Source organism: Trichechus manatus, unplaced genomic scaffold (assembly GCF_000243295.1).
Source record: "Trichechus manatus latirostris isolate Lorelei unplaced genomic scaffold, TriManLat1.0 scaffold00200, whole genome shotgun sequence".
Classification (NCBI taxonomy): Eukaryota; Metazoa; Chordata; class Mammalia; order Sirenia; family Trichechidae; genus Trichechus; species Trichechus manatus.
The window spans coordinates 2897398-2910071 of record NW_004444136.1 but is presented as its reverse complement, the minus strand read 5'-3'; the positions used below and the strand labels follow the sequence as shown (position 1 = coordinate 2910071).

General features: G+C 39.9%; 1 protein-coding gene across 5 annotated transcripts in view; it reads left to right on the top strand.

The window, feature by feature from the left end:
* Positions 1 to 10171, top strand: part of MAPK8 (mitogen-activated protein kinase 8) — a 116759-nt gene extending 106588 nt beyond the window's left edge. For 3 of the 5 annotated variants that reach the window (XM_023742111.1, XM_012558955.2, XM_012558954.2), the window contains one exon: positions 4631 to 4776. In XM_023742111.1, coding sequence (XP_023597879.1) covers positions 4631 to 4776 — 146 coding nt within the window. Of the gene's footprint in view, positions 1 to 4625; positions 4777 to 6222 lie in introns of those variants that run through there. The other 2 variants (XM_023742110.1, XM_004387956.3) reach the window with 2 other exon arrangements.
* Positions 10172 to 12674: the final 2503 nt, after the last annotated feature.

Sequence of the window (12674 nt, the reverse complement as noted above, 5' to 3'; positions counted from 1 at the left end):
GCTTCCATTAATGAAAACACATGTTATCAACAAAAAATTCAAAGCAGGAAATAATTGAGTCACCAAAGGCTTAAAACCTTTTTTCACTGGCATTGTTACTCTATCTTTAAAGAAAAAATGTCTCAAAATTCAATATATTTAACTTTCTGTGCTCTTAACAAACACTCTTTACTTTGGATAAATAAGCAAAAGCTTCATTGCAAAATTTGGTCCATGTGATGGCAGCTTACCATCTGTCTCTTTTTGGTATTCTTGATTTGTTTAACTAAGGCAGTGACATTAAAACCACCATTAGAAAATGTTCATTCCCTAAGAAGAAGACTGGTTTGAGGGAGTAAATAACTTTCTTTTGTTATAAGCTGACCTTCTATTTAATTGTAGTGTTTGTAAAAGTATGAAGAGCTGAGGGAAAAATTTAAATGACAGGGAAACATGTAGATATTAAGCACGTACTACATACAGACACTTAGATAATTTAGATACTTCATTCTCCTTCCAAGGCCCCAAGTGTCTTAGTTGTCTAGTACTGCTGTAACAGAAATACCACAAGTGGATGGCTTTAATTTACTTTCTCACAGTTTTGGAGGTTAGAAATCCAAATTCAGGGTGCCAGCTTTAGGAGAAGACTTTCTCTTTCTGGTGGCTCTGGGGGAAGGTCCAGGTCTCTTCAGCTTCTTCTTCCTGGTTCCTTAGAGAGCTCTGTGTGGCTTGGCATCTATCTTTCCCCCATCTCTGCTCTGCTCACTTGTTTAATCTCTTTTATATCTCAAAAGAGATTGACTGAAAACACACCCTACACTACTCCTGTCTCATTAACATAACAAAGACAACCCATTCCCAAATGGGATTATAACCACAGACATAGAGGTTAGGGTTTACAGCACATATTTTTGGGGGACACAATTCAATCCATAACACCAAGATAGAGATTGTTGTGCATATATCACCTATGAGGAAACAGAATTTCAGAAAAATTAAGTAACATAAGATTACAGGTGTAATATATTGAAAAGCTAATACTTGAAGCCAGGTTTGTCACAGCTTCAGAGTGCTTGGTGTTCTGGCATTCTGTATTGCCTCTGGCTGGCAGTGGAGACTTCTCTGGCTGCAGGGCTCAGGACAGTTTTATGGAAGAGGTGAAATTTGAACTGGGCCTTGAAGTCTGAGTAATATTTCAGCAGACAGGTCTTGCTTTTGACTAAGACTATGCCATTTTAATCATCCCTCCGAAGCTCTACTACATTCTAAGCAAAAAATGGATGTTGTGTCTAGCATCTTGTTTATGGGTAAGATTTTTAAATTAGTCAGCCCTCTGTATCTGCAAGTTCCACATCCGCAGATTGAACCAACTGTGGATTGAAAATATTTGGGGAAAAAAAAATTCCAGAAAGTTACTTGGAAAATTAGCAAGTTTTTATCTATTGAACTCTTCTACAAATCCTTCATCTTTATTGACGTCACCAAGTGCAGAAGTCTTAGATCCTTCAACACTGTTAAAGTCATCTTCTCTGGACATCAGGACTTGTCCAACTCTTATCACCAGGAGAGCCAGCCCAAGCACCCGTAGCAGGTCCCCAGGGGACGGTCGCAGAGGAAGGGAGGCCTAGGCCCAATCTGGAAATACCATCTCCACTTTGCGGTTCAGCCCCTGCCTTACGGGCTGGGCATCCCTTGGTGATCGTCGTACCCGCTGGGGTGCACACACAGTTCCGCCACTTCCTTGAGCAGGAAGGAGGCAGCCAGGAAAAACAAAGCCCTCTTCTCCTCTTAGCCCCCACCTGGGTGGGAACCAGAACCTGCCATAGTAGGTACACGTGTACAGTGGGCACCTCGCAGTCCCCGCCCCTAGCTCTAGCTTTATACACAAATGACTACGTCATTTTATATAAGAGACTTGAACATCCGCAGATTCTGGTATCCAAGGGGGTCCTGGAACCAATTCACTGTGGAAACCGAGTGACAACAGCATAGTTTCGGATGCCCATTTCATTGTACTATGGCATATAATTGCTTAAATGAATTTTGTAGCTGCTTATGACATTTGTAGTTATACTTCAGAGTTTTGTTTTTTAAATCACTGATCAGGAATGCAACCTTCCAAATTTTGATATAGATCCTGTTGAAAATGCAGATGTTTGAAAGCTTTTAGGAACCTAAGGGACTAAGACAAGGGCTATGTATTTTGGAAATGGCCTTCTCTCCACAATTTAGTTGTAACAAACTAAAAGCTATATTATAAATATTTTAGTAGTATGATTAATCAGCTTTGTATTAATATTTAATAGTTGTTGTTCAGTTCTGTCGAGTAGATCTTGACTCATAGTAACCCCACGTGACAGAATAGAACTGCCCCATAGGGTTTTCTAGGCTGTAATCTTTACAAGAGCAGATCGCCAGGTCTTTCTCCGGAAGACCCACTGAGTGGGTTTGAACTGTCAACCTTTCAGTTAGCAGGGGAGCACTTAACAAGTGTACAACCAGGGCTATGGGATGGAGTAGAACTGCCCCATAGGGTTTCCAAGGAGCGGCTGGTGGATTTGAATTGCTGAGCTTTTGCTTAGCAGCCGAGCTCTTAACCACTGCGCCACCAGGACTCCTATTTAATAGTAGTAAAACCTAATTTGGAACCTTGGTGTGGTGTTGTCTGTCTTACAGGCCTGCCTAATCTTTGGCTGAAAGGTGAACTTTGGGAGTGGCTTCAAGTCTGAGTTAGAAGGGTGTCCAGGGGCCATAGTCTCCAGTTCTTCCAGTCTCTGTCAGACCAGTAAGTCTGGTCTTTTTTGTGAATTTGATCATTTGTTCAACATTTTTCTCCCTGTCAGGGGACCCTTTGTTGTAATCCCAGTCGGAGCGGTCTATAGTGGTAGTCGGGCACCATCTAGTTCTTCTGGTCACGGGGTCGTGTAGGCTGTGGTTCATGTGGTCCATTAGTCCTTTGGACTAATTGCTCCCTTGGGTCTTTAGTTTTTTTTCCTTCTCCTTTGCTCCAGACTAGAAGAGACTGATAGTTGTGTCTTAGATGGCCACTTGCAAGATTTTAAGACCCCAGACGCTACTCACCAAAGTAGACTGTAGAACATTGTCTTTATGAACTGTGTTGTGCCAGTTGGTGTAGATGTCCCCCAAGTCTATGGTCCTTTGCCTTTGTATCCCTGTTACTTTTTAAAATCTAGAAAATGCTTTTGATAAAGGAAACAGTCTGGGTCTGCTTTTTCTGTTTAATCCGTATATGTGTTTATCAGCAATTTGCTAGAATAGAAATAACAAGACCTGAGTTTTCCAAACTATGCCACTTGTGTGACCCTGGCAAGTCATGTGACCTCATGTAACCTAGAGTAGTTGAACTAAGGTCTCGTCCAATTCACATGATTTTATTCTTTGTCTTGACTTTTGCTTTAAATAAGACATACCATCAGTATTGTTTGGACTTTTCAGTCGGAAAAAAGAAAAAAAACCGTAGCGACCCTATAGGACGGAGTAGAACTGCCCCCATAGTTTCCAAGGAGCTCCTGGTGGATTCGAACTGCCAACATTTTGGGTAGCAGCCATAGCTCTTAACCACTATGCCACCAGGGTTTCTTTTCAGTGTAAAGATCCCATAAAATTCCATGAACAACTGCCTCTTTTATTATGAGACTAGAAGAACAGGCTGGTGCCCGGCTATCACTACTGAACATTTTGATCAAAGATTCTATAGAAGAATCCTGATTAAAACGGGGAGAATGCAGAACAGAATTTTAAATTCTCATGGATAGTAGACTTTCTGGAGCTGTGGAGGGTAGATGAACCCCTGAAACTATTGCCCTGAGATAACCTTTAAACCTTAAACCAAAAATATCCCCTGAAGTCTTCTTAAAACCAAACAGTAGTTTAGCTTAACTAGTAAAAAGTATCTACCTTGAGCATTATGCTCCTTTAAGAACTGTGTATATGGGATCAAAATGACAACAGCAACTTGAAGGATTAGATAGGAACCTTTGAGGGCAGTGAGTTTATGTTAATGAAGGAGGAACAACTCAGAAAAGGAGGGTGAGAATGGTTGCACAACTCGAAGAATGTAATCATAATGATTGTACAAGTAGAAATGGTTGAATTTGGTGTATGTTTTGCTGTATATATTCTCAACAACAATAGCAATAAAATAAAAATTTTTTTAAATATAAATTATTTTCTATAGGGCAGTAGTGTTTAACTTTTTGAGTCATATAGCCCTTTGAGATCCTCTCTCAAACAAAATGCAGAGACAGGCAGTTTTGCATATATTTTCAAGAGTTCACATACAGCATGAATGAAGCCCATTCATAGGTCTTCTGTAGGGCTATTTCTAAATGTGACTTGGGCTTAAAATTCTTATCTCAAACTGAAAAACAAATTAGTTGTTAGTTGTTTCCTTGTTGGGAAAGAACAAAACTCCAAATATTTAAACATTTTCCGGATTCTCACCTGATAGCTTGCAGTGAAGAGTGTTTGTAAGTTAGTGTTGTGTTGAATATCTTTTGTGAGTATCTTTAGTGAGCCTTCTAACTCAAGAGAAAAATTATTCACCACTGGGGGCAGTCAGTGCAGTGCAAGTAGCTCGGTTTGCAACTCTGTCTGCAACTGATTTGCCATTTTGTTTCTCATAGCACAGGTGCAGCAGTGATCAATGGCTCTCAGCACCCATCGTCATCATCATCGGTCAATGATGTGTCTTCAATGTCAACAGACCCAACTTTGGCCTCTGATACAGACAGCAGTCTAGAAGCATCATCTGGACCTCTAGGCTGTTGTAGATGACTACTTGGGCTTTGGTGGGGAGGGAGGGCGGGGAGTCGTTTTGTCGTTGATAGAACTGCTTTGCAAACAATTCAGTGGTCTTATTTTTGAGTGATTTTTCGAAAATGTAGAATTCATTTTGTAGTAGTTCATTTTTTTTTGTAATTTCAAGTGCTATAATTTAAAACTTAAGTTGTGCTTAAAAACAGCAACAAAATTGTATTTTTTTTTTTTTTTGCTGTAATTAACTATAATGTAAACCTAATTATTTTATCATGGTTTAAATTTTTTGCATATTTGCTTTATCTTATGCTGCTGATTTTTTTTTTTTTACTGAATTTGTAAGATTTTGTTTATCAAAGCAACTATTATGTGGTGACTTGCCTATATCATGAATTATTTAAGATTTTTATAGTTTTTTTATTAGAATTTATTTCAGATGTTTTGTTCAAGATACTATCCTTCAGGGTTATGTGCTTATCAATGAACTAACCCCAGAGGAGTGAGGGAAGATAACCTGTAGCCAGTTATATTCAGGAATAACTACTGTAAATGATGAACGTGTTAAGAAACCTCCAATATTTGCTACTTGCCAATCCTAATTTAGTGACAACAGTTTGGTAGACTCTCCTACAAAGTCCCCATTATCTAAATGGCAGAATAACTCAGAGCATGTCTTTCCAGATGCTGGGTGTCTACCACTACTCACATATTCCCCCCAACACGCCCCACAGAAGTAAAGTAAGAAGAATATGGTATGTTCTGCAAATTCGTGGCATGCTCAAAGCTTATGATCACCTAAAGTCAAGAGGATACTTCATGAATAACACATTTCAATGCAAATAAACAGATGGTTCACTTCTCCTAGCTACGAGCCTGTTTTTGTACACACTGAGTTAATCTGCTCAGACTGTAGGTCCCTGCAGTGGTCTGGAGTCTAGTCTTTCCTCTTCTGCAGCCTCGGGCCCTTGGACCTTTCTGGTTTCCTATTCCTTGGAGTATCCGTGGAGCACCAGTTCTCATGGTGTTCTGGCCATCTGATTCTAGTTGTAGCATAGTGATATTTATACTAGCTGTTGGGAGGTCCCAAAGCCTACTTAGATTTCCGTAAATGATGTATCAAGTGAGCAATATACCGTTCGTCGGAAGATAGTAGCACACAGCCATATCTAGGATATCATTTTCTAAGGACTTTTTTCACATTGAGCAGAGTAGGCATGACGATGGTTATTTAGTCTGAGTCTTTCATTTTTTATAACTGATTTCAATACAACATGCAGTGTGGGTGTTGAGTGGTGAAGAATGGTGCTGCGCCTGACAAGTGTATGTTAACTGTTTACATTTTATATCTGCAGAATTATTTCTCTATAACTGAATTGTTCCTATGTAAAATGTCATTGAAGTCTCATTATCTCTGAAATAATTGTCTGTGATGACCCTAGGCACCTTTTGTTATCTTTGGAACAGGAGGATTTCACATAGTGAACGAGAAATGCATGACTAAGTCAGTGGCCAGGTTCTGGGCAGAAAGCCCATTGAAATGAGTGACCAATAGGAGCAAGAACAGGTCCAGCTCAACATGTGACGTCTGAAGGTTTGCTTGGCATGGATTCCCATATTGACTGCAAATGTTAATGTGCAATATTTAAGATTAAAATACATTAGATTTTTATATGTTTTGAAATAGCAAATTTGCTTTTGATGGTTTAAAGCCATAATTTCCAGCTTCTTTTGAAGTTGTCAATCTTTTTATCCATCCCTTTCCTACTCAAGGGAAACCCTGGTGGCTTAGTGGTTAAGAGCTACGGCTGCTAACCAAAAGGTTGGCAGTTCAGATCCACTAGGTGCTCCTTGGAAACTCTATGGGGCAGTTCTACTCTGTCCTGTAGGGTTACTGTGAGTTGGAATTGATGCCAACAGGGTTTTGGGTTTTTTTCCTACTCAAACAACATGGTGCATTCATTTTTTTTTAGGCCAATTAGAGTTTTGAGACTGTTAACACCTCTTGAATTGTTTCAGAAACAGGATTGAATTCATGATTTTAGCAAAAATTTCAGCATGAATGTGTTCTTAGTTTACTTTAGCTTGACAGTTAATTCGCTTTATTTTCTCTAGGATAGATTATTTCACTATTGCACTTTAACAGCTAACCTGCTTTCAGAAGATTCCATATCTTATATTTTCTTGTTGAAGAGCCATCTCTGTTGATAGAGATTTTGGTTAAACAAGGAAAACCAGGTGTTCTTGTTGTATCATTTGTTGTAAATGCCAGCTGCCACTTGCCACCAGCATGTTTCACTCCAATTCAGAGAAAATGAACTCTTAGTTCTTAATATAGACTAAAATGTGTATCAGATTGTATCCTGAAAACAAAGTCTGTTGTTTAATGTTGTGTGCCCTAAGTTTTTAAAGTACAGTATCTAAAGATAACTTTCCCTCTTCACTTAAGTCGGTTAAGTGAATATGTATGTGTGTGTATATATATGTGTATATATGTATACACACAAGTGTATTATATATATATATATATGTTTAGAAGCTTTTTGAATCTTTAAAGCCTCTTAAACATTGTTTTTTTAAATAGCAATTACAAAAAAGTTTTCTGTCAAGCAGTAACTTATGTAAAGCCACCTTGCTTATCTTATAATTTTGGTTTATCTACTTATTATACACTTAATGTAATTATCATCTTACTGTCAGAAAATTGTTTTGACCAGGATTTATTGTTCAACTTTGTAGGATAGGGAAGGGACACTTTAATTCTTTCTACATATGTCTTACTGGTTACTATTCTCTTACCCTCTAATACTGACCACTTGTAAAATGAGTGTGTGGTTGAGGTCTCTTAATACACATGATAGATACACATAAATAGAGCGTCTCAGCTCTTTCCATACCGTTTGCTGAATCATTCTTACTTGCGCACCTGTGGCTGCTGACTGTTCCTGGTACTTATTTGTCTCAGCTGGTAAAGGCACAGTGCATTCACCCCAGATTCCTAAGAGAAACACAGCCTTCAGTGAGAAGGCGACCACACAGCCTCTCTGATGGATACAGGGAAGCTTAATTGTGTGTAAAACAACAAACTTTCTTGTAAGCCTTTTCATTTTTCTGTTCCGTTCTGATCCTGCCCTGTTGTCTAAAAAGATGAAGGTGAAGAGGACATCATTGTCTAAGTGAAATCAGCAGCAGACAAGTGAAGCTGCTTCCTGGGTTACAGATGAGACCAGGTTACCATCATCAGCCAGTACCTGCTGCATACACGGAGACTTAAGCACTCAGTGTTGCCTAGGCACAGGCCTGCACAGCGTTCTGAGGTAAAAGCCTTATATCTTTTTAGAAGTGCTGTTGTAGTTCGTGTGTAGCTATAGAGTGAATGCATGAAGCCCCATGGCCCCCGATCAAGGTCACTTACTGATAGGAAATCCAGCATCACCATTCTGTCATTAGCGCCCTCTCAAGTGTTGCCCTCCATCCCCTTTTCCATTTTAGTGTGCATTGTGTTTCTACCCATCTCTCTTAGGTTGTTTCCTCATCAGAGGAAACAGAGTTTTCCTTAATAGCAAGAAAGCTGAAGAGGTAAAGGGCATTGAAGCAGAAATGTATAGTTGAGGGTACAATTAGAAAACTCATAAAGAAAACAGAAGTCCTAATTTCAAACTAACTGCTCTTAGTTAAGTGCTCTTAAGGAGAGTCTATTAAGAGTAATAGTTTCCTGCCCATTTCTGGTATAAATTCTCTGTGTTACTGAAACAGTTGAGAAATGTTCCTGTGGATTAGTTTTGCACAATGTTCTGTTCTCACGATGACTTACAAATAGCACTAGGTTTTTATTGAACTACCTCGCACTGGTTTTCTGTGCTTTCCCGAGCAAGCTGTCGCCCTTACTGTGAGGTCCTCACTGAGTGTGAATCACACATGTGTGTTAAATACATCATAGCCATTGTTGACACAGTGATAGTGAGTATGTGAAATATATATCCTGCGTCAGTGAGAGGCACTCACCTGTAAAATCTTTCACTATGTATCTTGGAAAATTGTGTTAGATATACTCATTGAAATTATTGCTGTCTGTTTTTGTAAGTAGGAACCTGCTCGTGATATCAGTCCATTCTTTACATTTTACAAAAGGAATAAATCTTAGTAAATTTTACAAAGAAATAACTTTTGTAGGCCCGATATTTGGTATATTTTTGAGAAACTCAATCTTTTAGCTGAATGGTGAAGCTAAACTAAACTAGTTGTATGCCTGGACTGTGACATCTATTTTCTCATGACAGTTGATCCTGTTTAACGGGTTTTAAAACGTGAAAGTCTAAGTATGATAATTGACATTTGCTTTCTACTTATACAGTGCTGTTCCTTCTTCACTCCTCTCCCTTCCCTGTTTCCCGCTCCCTCCCCTCTCCTCTAGCCAAGACAAAATGGGGCACTTTGTAGGGAATGCTGAGATAATTACTGTGGTTTTGAATCGTTCATGCCCTAGTCATTAACCATGCGCCACTGGAATGTAAACAATTTTATCTAGTATGTCAATTGGTTATCATATTTTAAATAAAAAAGACAAAAGTGGTATGAAAATTATGAAATTAAGAGTATTTTCATTGAAAATAAAATGTAAATTTATGGTAAAAAGTTTTTCTTGGCAGTTTTAGGGTTTCATGTGGGTTGGGATAGAAGGGATGTCGCTAGGCTACTAGATTTGGATTTTATACAGACTATGAAGATCCTAAACTATTGCCCTGGTTTTCTGGTTTATCTAGTCCTGCTTTCATGGTGTTTGAAATCACTGGAGAAACTTTATATAAAAAAAGGAGTTTGCTTCAGTGCCCCTAACCTGGCTCTTGCGGATCATCTGAGAGAGCAGCCATCATGGCCACTTGGCAGAAGTGATTTAAAACTAGGGTCTCTTTTGAAACAAGCAGGGCGATTTCAGCCTTGAGTGTGTTTCCAACTTTTGCTGTGCATATTTTCACCTCCACTGGGCATGCTGCCAAGTGGGTGTGGGGGGCGGGGCCGCTGTCCATCCTCCCTCTTTGACCCAGCTCTGGCTCCAGGTAACCCTTGTCTCCATGTGTGCCTGCACTCACGCTCACCTTCTCGGAGGAGACCATAGAGGATGGGCAGTGTTTATGCCTGACATCTCTGCTTGATCAGCTGGTGGGGTTGCTGACCAGTGCACTGTTTTACCACCGTGACTGGAGAAGTCTCCAGAAAAAAACTCGGTGGCAAAAGTAGACATCAGAATGTAGTGTAAAGTTGTTTTTACTGTAATGTTTTTTCTCACTCAGTGATAATACCCTAGTGATAACAAATAAAATGGAGTAATTTATCTTTGTTAATTTAGTTATTGCATTTATGTTAGCATTCTTCCCTTAAAAGGCTCATTAATTTTATGTAAATGAAGGTTGATTTGTACTGGTTTTGTGTGTGTTTTTGTTTTTTTTAAGCTATTGTATGTTATACACTATCTTAGTTATCTAGTGCTGCTATAACAGAAATACTACAAGTGGATGGCTTTAACAAAGAAAAATTTAGTCTCTTACAGTCTAGGAGGCTAGAAGTCTGAATTCAGGGTGCCAACTCTGAGGGAAGGCTTTCTGTCTCTGTCAGGTCTGGAGGAAGGTCTTTGTCATCAATCTTCCCCTAGATTAGGAGGTTCTCAGAGCAGGGACCCCAGGTCCAAAGGACGCACTCTTTGCTCCCAGCTCTGCTTTCTTAGTGGTAGGCAGTCCCCCTCTCTCTCTGCTCACTTCTCTTTTTTATATCTCAAAAGAGATTGACTCAAAATACAACCTAATCTTGTAAATTGAGTCCTGCGTCATTAACATAACTGCCTCTAATCCTGCCACATTAACATCATAGAGGTAGGATTTACAAAACATAGGAAAATCAGATCAGATGACAAAATGGTGGATAATCACACAATACTGGGAATCATGGCCTAGCCAAGTTGACACACATTTTTGGGGGACACAGTTCAATCTATAACATACACCAATATATCTTAGGACTTTATTTGAAACTAGAAGATAAACTTCAAGTATGCTTTGTAAATGTTAAGTTCCTAACATGTGTTTCACTCAGTTTTATCAATTAATGAAAGCATATGTGTCTAAGACACCGTGCCGGAAGCTAGGAGTGAGGTGAGAGACAAAAATGGGTGACACTGTCCTGCCTTTAATAAGCTCAGAGTTTAGTCATCCTGCTTGAATGTTGTGTAGTGGAGTGAAGAATGTGCTGAAGTAGCCCAGACATGAGTGACTGATCAGAGGAAATGAGTAGGGTTTTCCACAGGGGGTTTCTTGAGCCTTGGTGTAAACAGGGTGTGGAGAGGAAGGGTATTCCAGCTAAAGGAATGGCAAGGAGGTCTAAAACTATGAGCACCGACAAAGTGAGGACTGGCTGGTGTGGGTGTAGGGTATGAAGAGATACTAATGGGAGATAAAACTAAAAATGTGAGGATCAGAATTGAAGCATTATAATTTTCTCTATTTTGTAGACAGTAGGAACCCATTGTAGTTGATGAGAACGGAGTGATATGATCCAGCCTTTGTTTTAGGAGGGTCACTGACAGTGGTAAGAAGGCTGGAAGGTGGGTAGAGATGTAGAGATTGGTGCCTGGGAGGCTAAAGGCACCCTGCTCAGAGAATTGAGGCACTAGGTGGAGAACACAGTGGGGTGAGAAAAAGGGGACTCATTTAGACACTTTGCCATTCCTAGGTGAGGTCCACGAGGTTAGCATTTGGGGCTGGAGGCAGGTTTTGATGGAGACACACGTGAGACTGCAGGGAAAACACATCCGATGTATTGCCCGATATATTGCCCAATGTCTACATCCAGCTTGAAGGTGTCCATGACACAACAAACATGAAGTGTGATACTTGCTGTTTCCAGGTGGGAGGAAAGGAACAGCTGGTTTGCTCTCCATAACTGCCTGTAGACCTCTTGTCCCGTAGCCTCGTCCCTCTGGAGGTCTGCATCACTCGCTTGTCCTGCCCATGCACCACTTGCATCAGTGTTGTTTTGTCAACAGTGTCATTGTATGGACAGAGGAAGAAGATAGGAGAAAGAATCTTGTTGGATGTGACACACGTTAGACTTCTAGAGAGAGCTTCTAGAAGAGGGGGCATAACTAATGACTGAGGATGCAGTGAGGGGTAGAGCAGGCAGTGGAAAGACCTTTTGAAAGTTGGTAGGAAATAAAAGGATCATGACAGCGTCTTGGGAAGAAAGGGGTAGGCTGAGGGCTTTGAAGAAAGAAGAGGGAGAAACTAAAGGCACGGTGCCGTGATGAGACAAGGTCTTGGAGAGGGTGGAATCTCCTGGGTCCTGTGGATCTAGGGTAGCCTGAGTGCAAGGTGGGGAGTGTGTAGTCTCAACCTTGCTGAAGCTCTGCTGCTTCACCTGTCCAAGATGGGAGAGACTCTCTCACAGGGTAGCTGTACAAGTTGCGTTAGTGTATTTTTTTATTATTATTATTTTAATGATCTGTGTAAAGCAAATATAATTGCTGGTTTTAGCCTTGGAAAGGAATAAAAATGGTTGAATATTTGGAGAAATGTTGGAGAAAAAGGGAGGAAATTAGTGTAGTCTCACATCTGAGAACTTCTGTATACTTTGACCCCCAGATAGTTTTCTCTGCCTTCAGTCATCCCAGTCTTCACATGGTTGCTGACAGAAATGCCTCAAAATCAGTATTGAATTTTTATTGAGAATTAGAACAGTTAAGCTTTTTTTTTTGGTTCTGTTTCGTATATTATCTGACCATGCCCTACCCACTCCAGGTGAATCCCTCCACTGCACGCATTCACATCTTCTTCACATCTTCACAGTTCTGTTGTTTGCCCATTTTAAATCCACGTTGTTTAAGGTCAAGTTCACATAATTTCTCCTCTGATAACCATCTCTGTAATCAC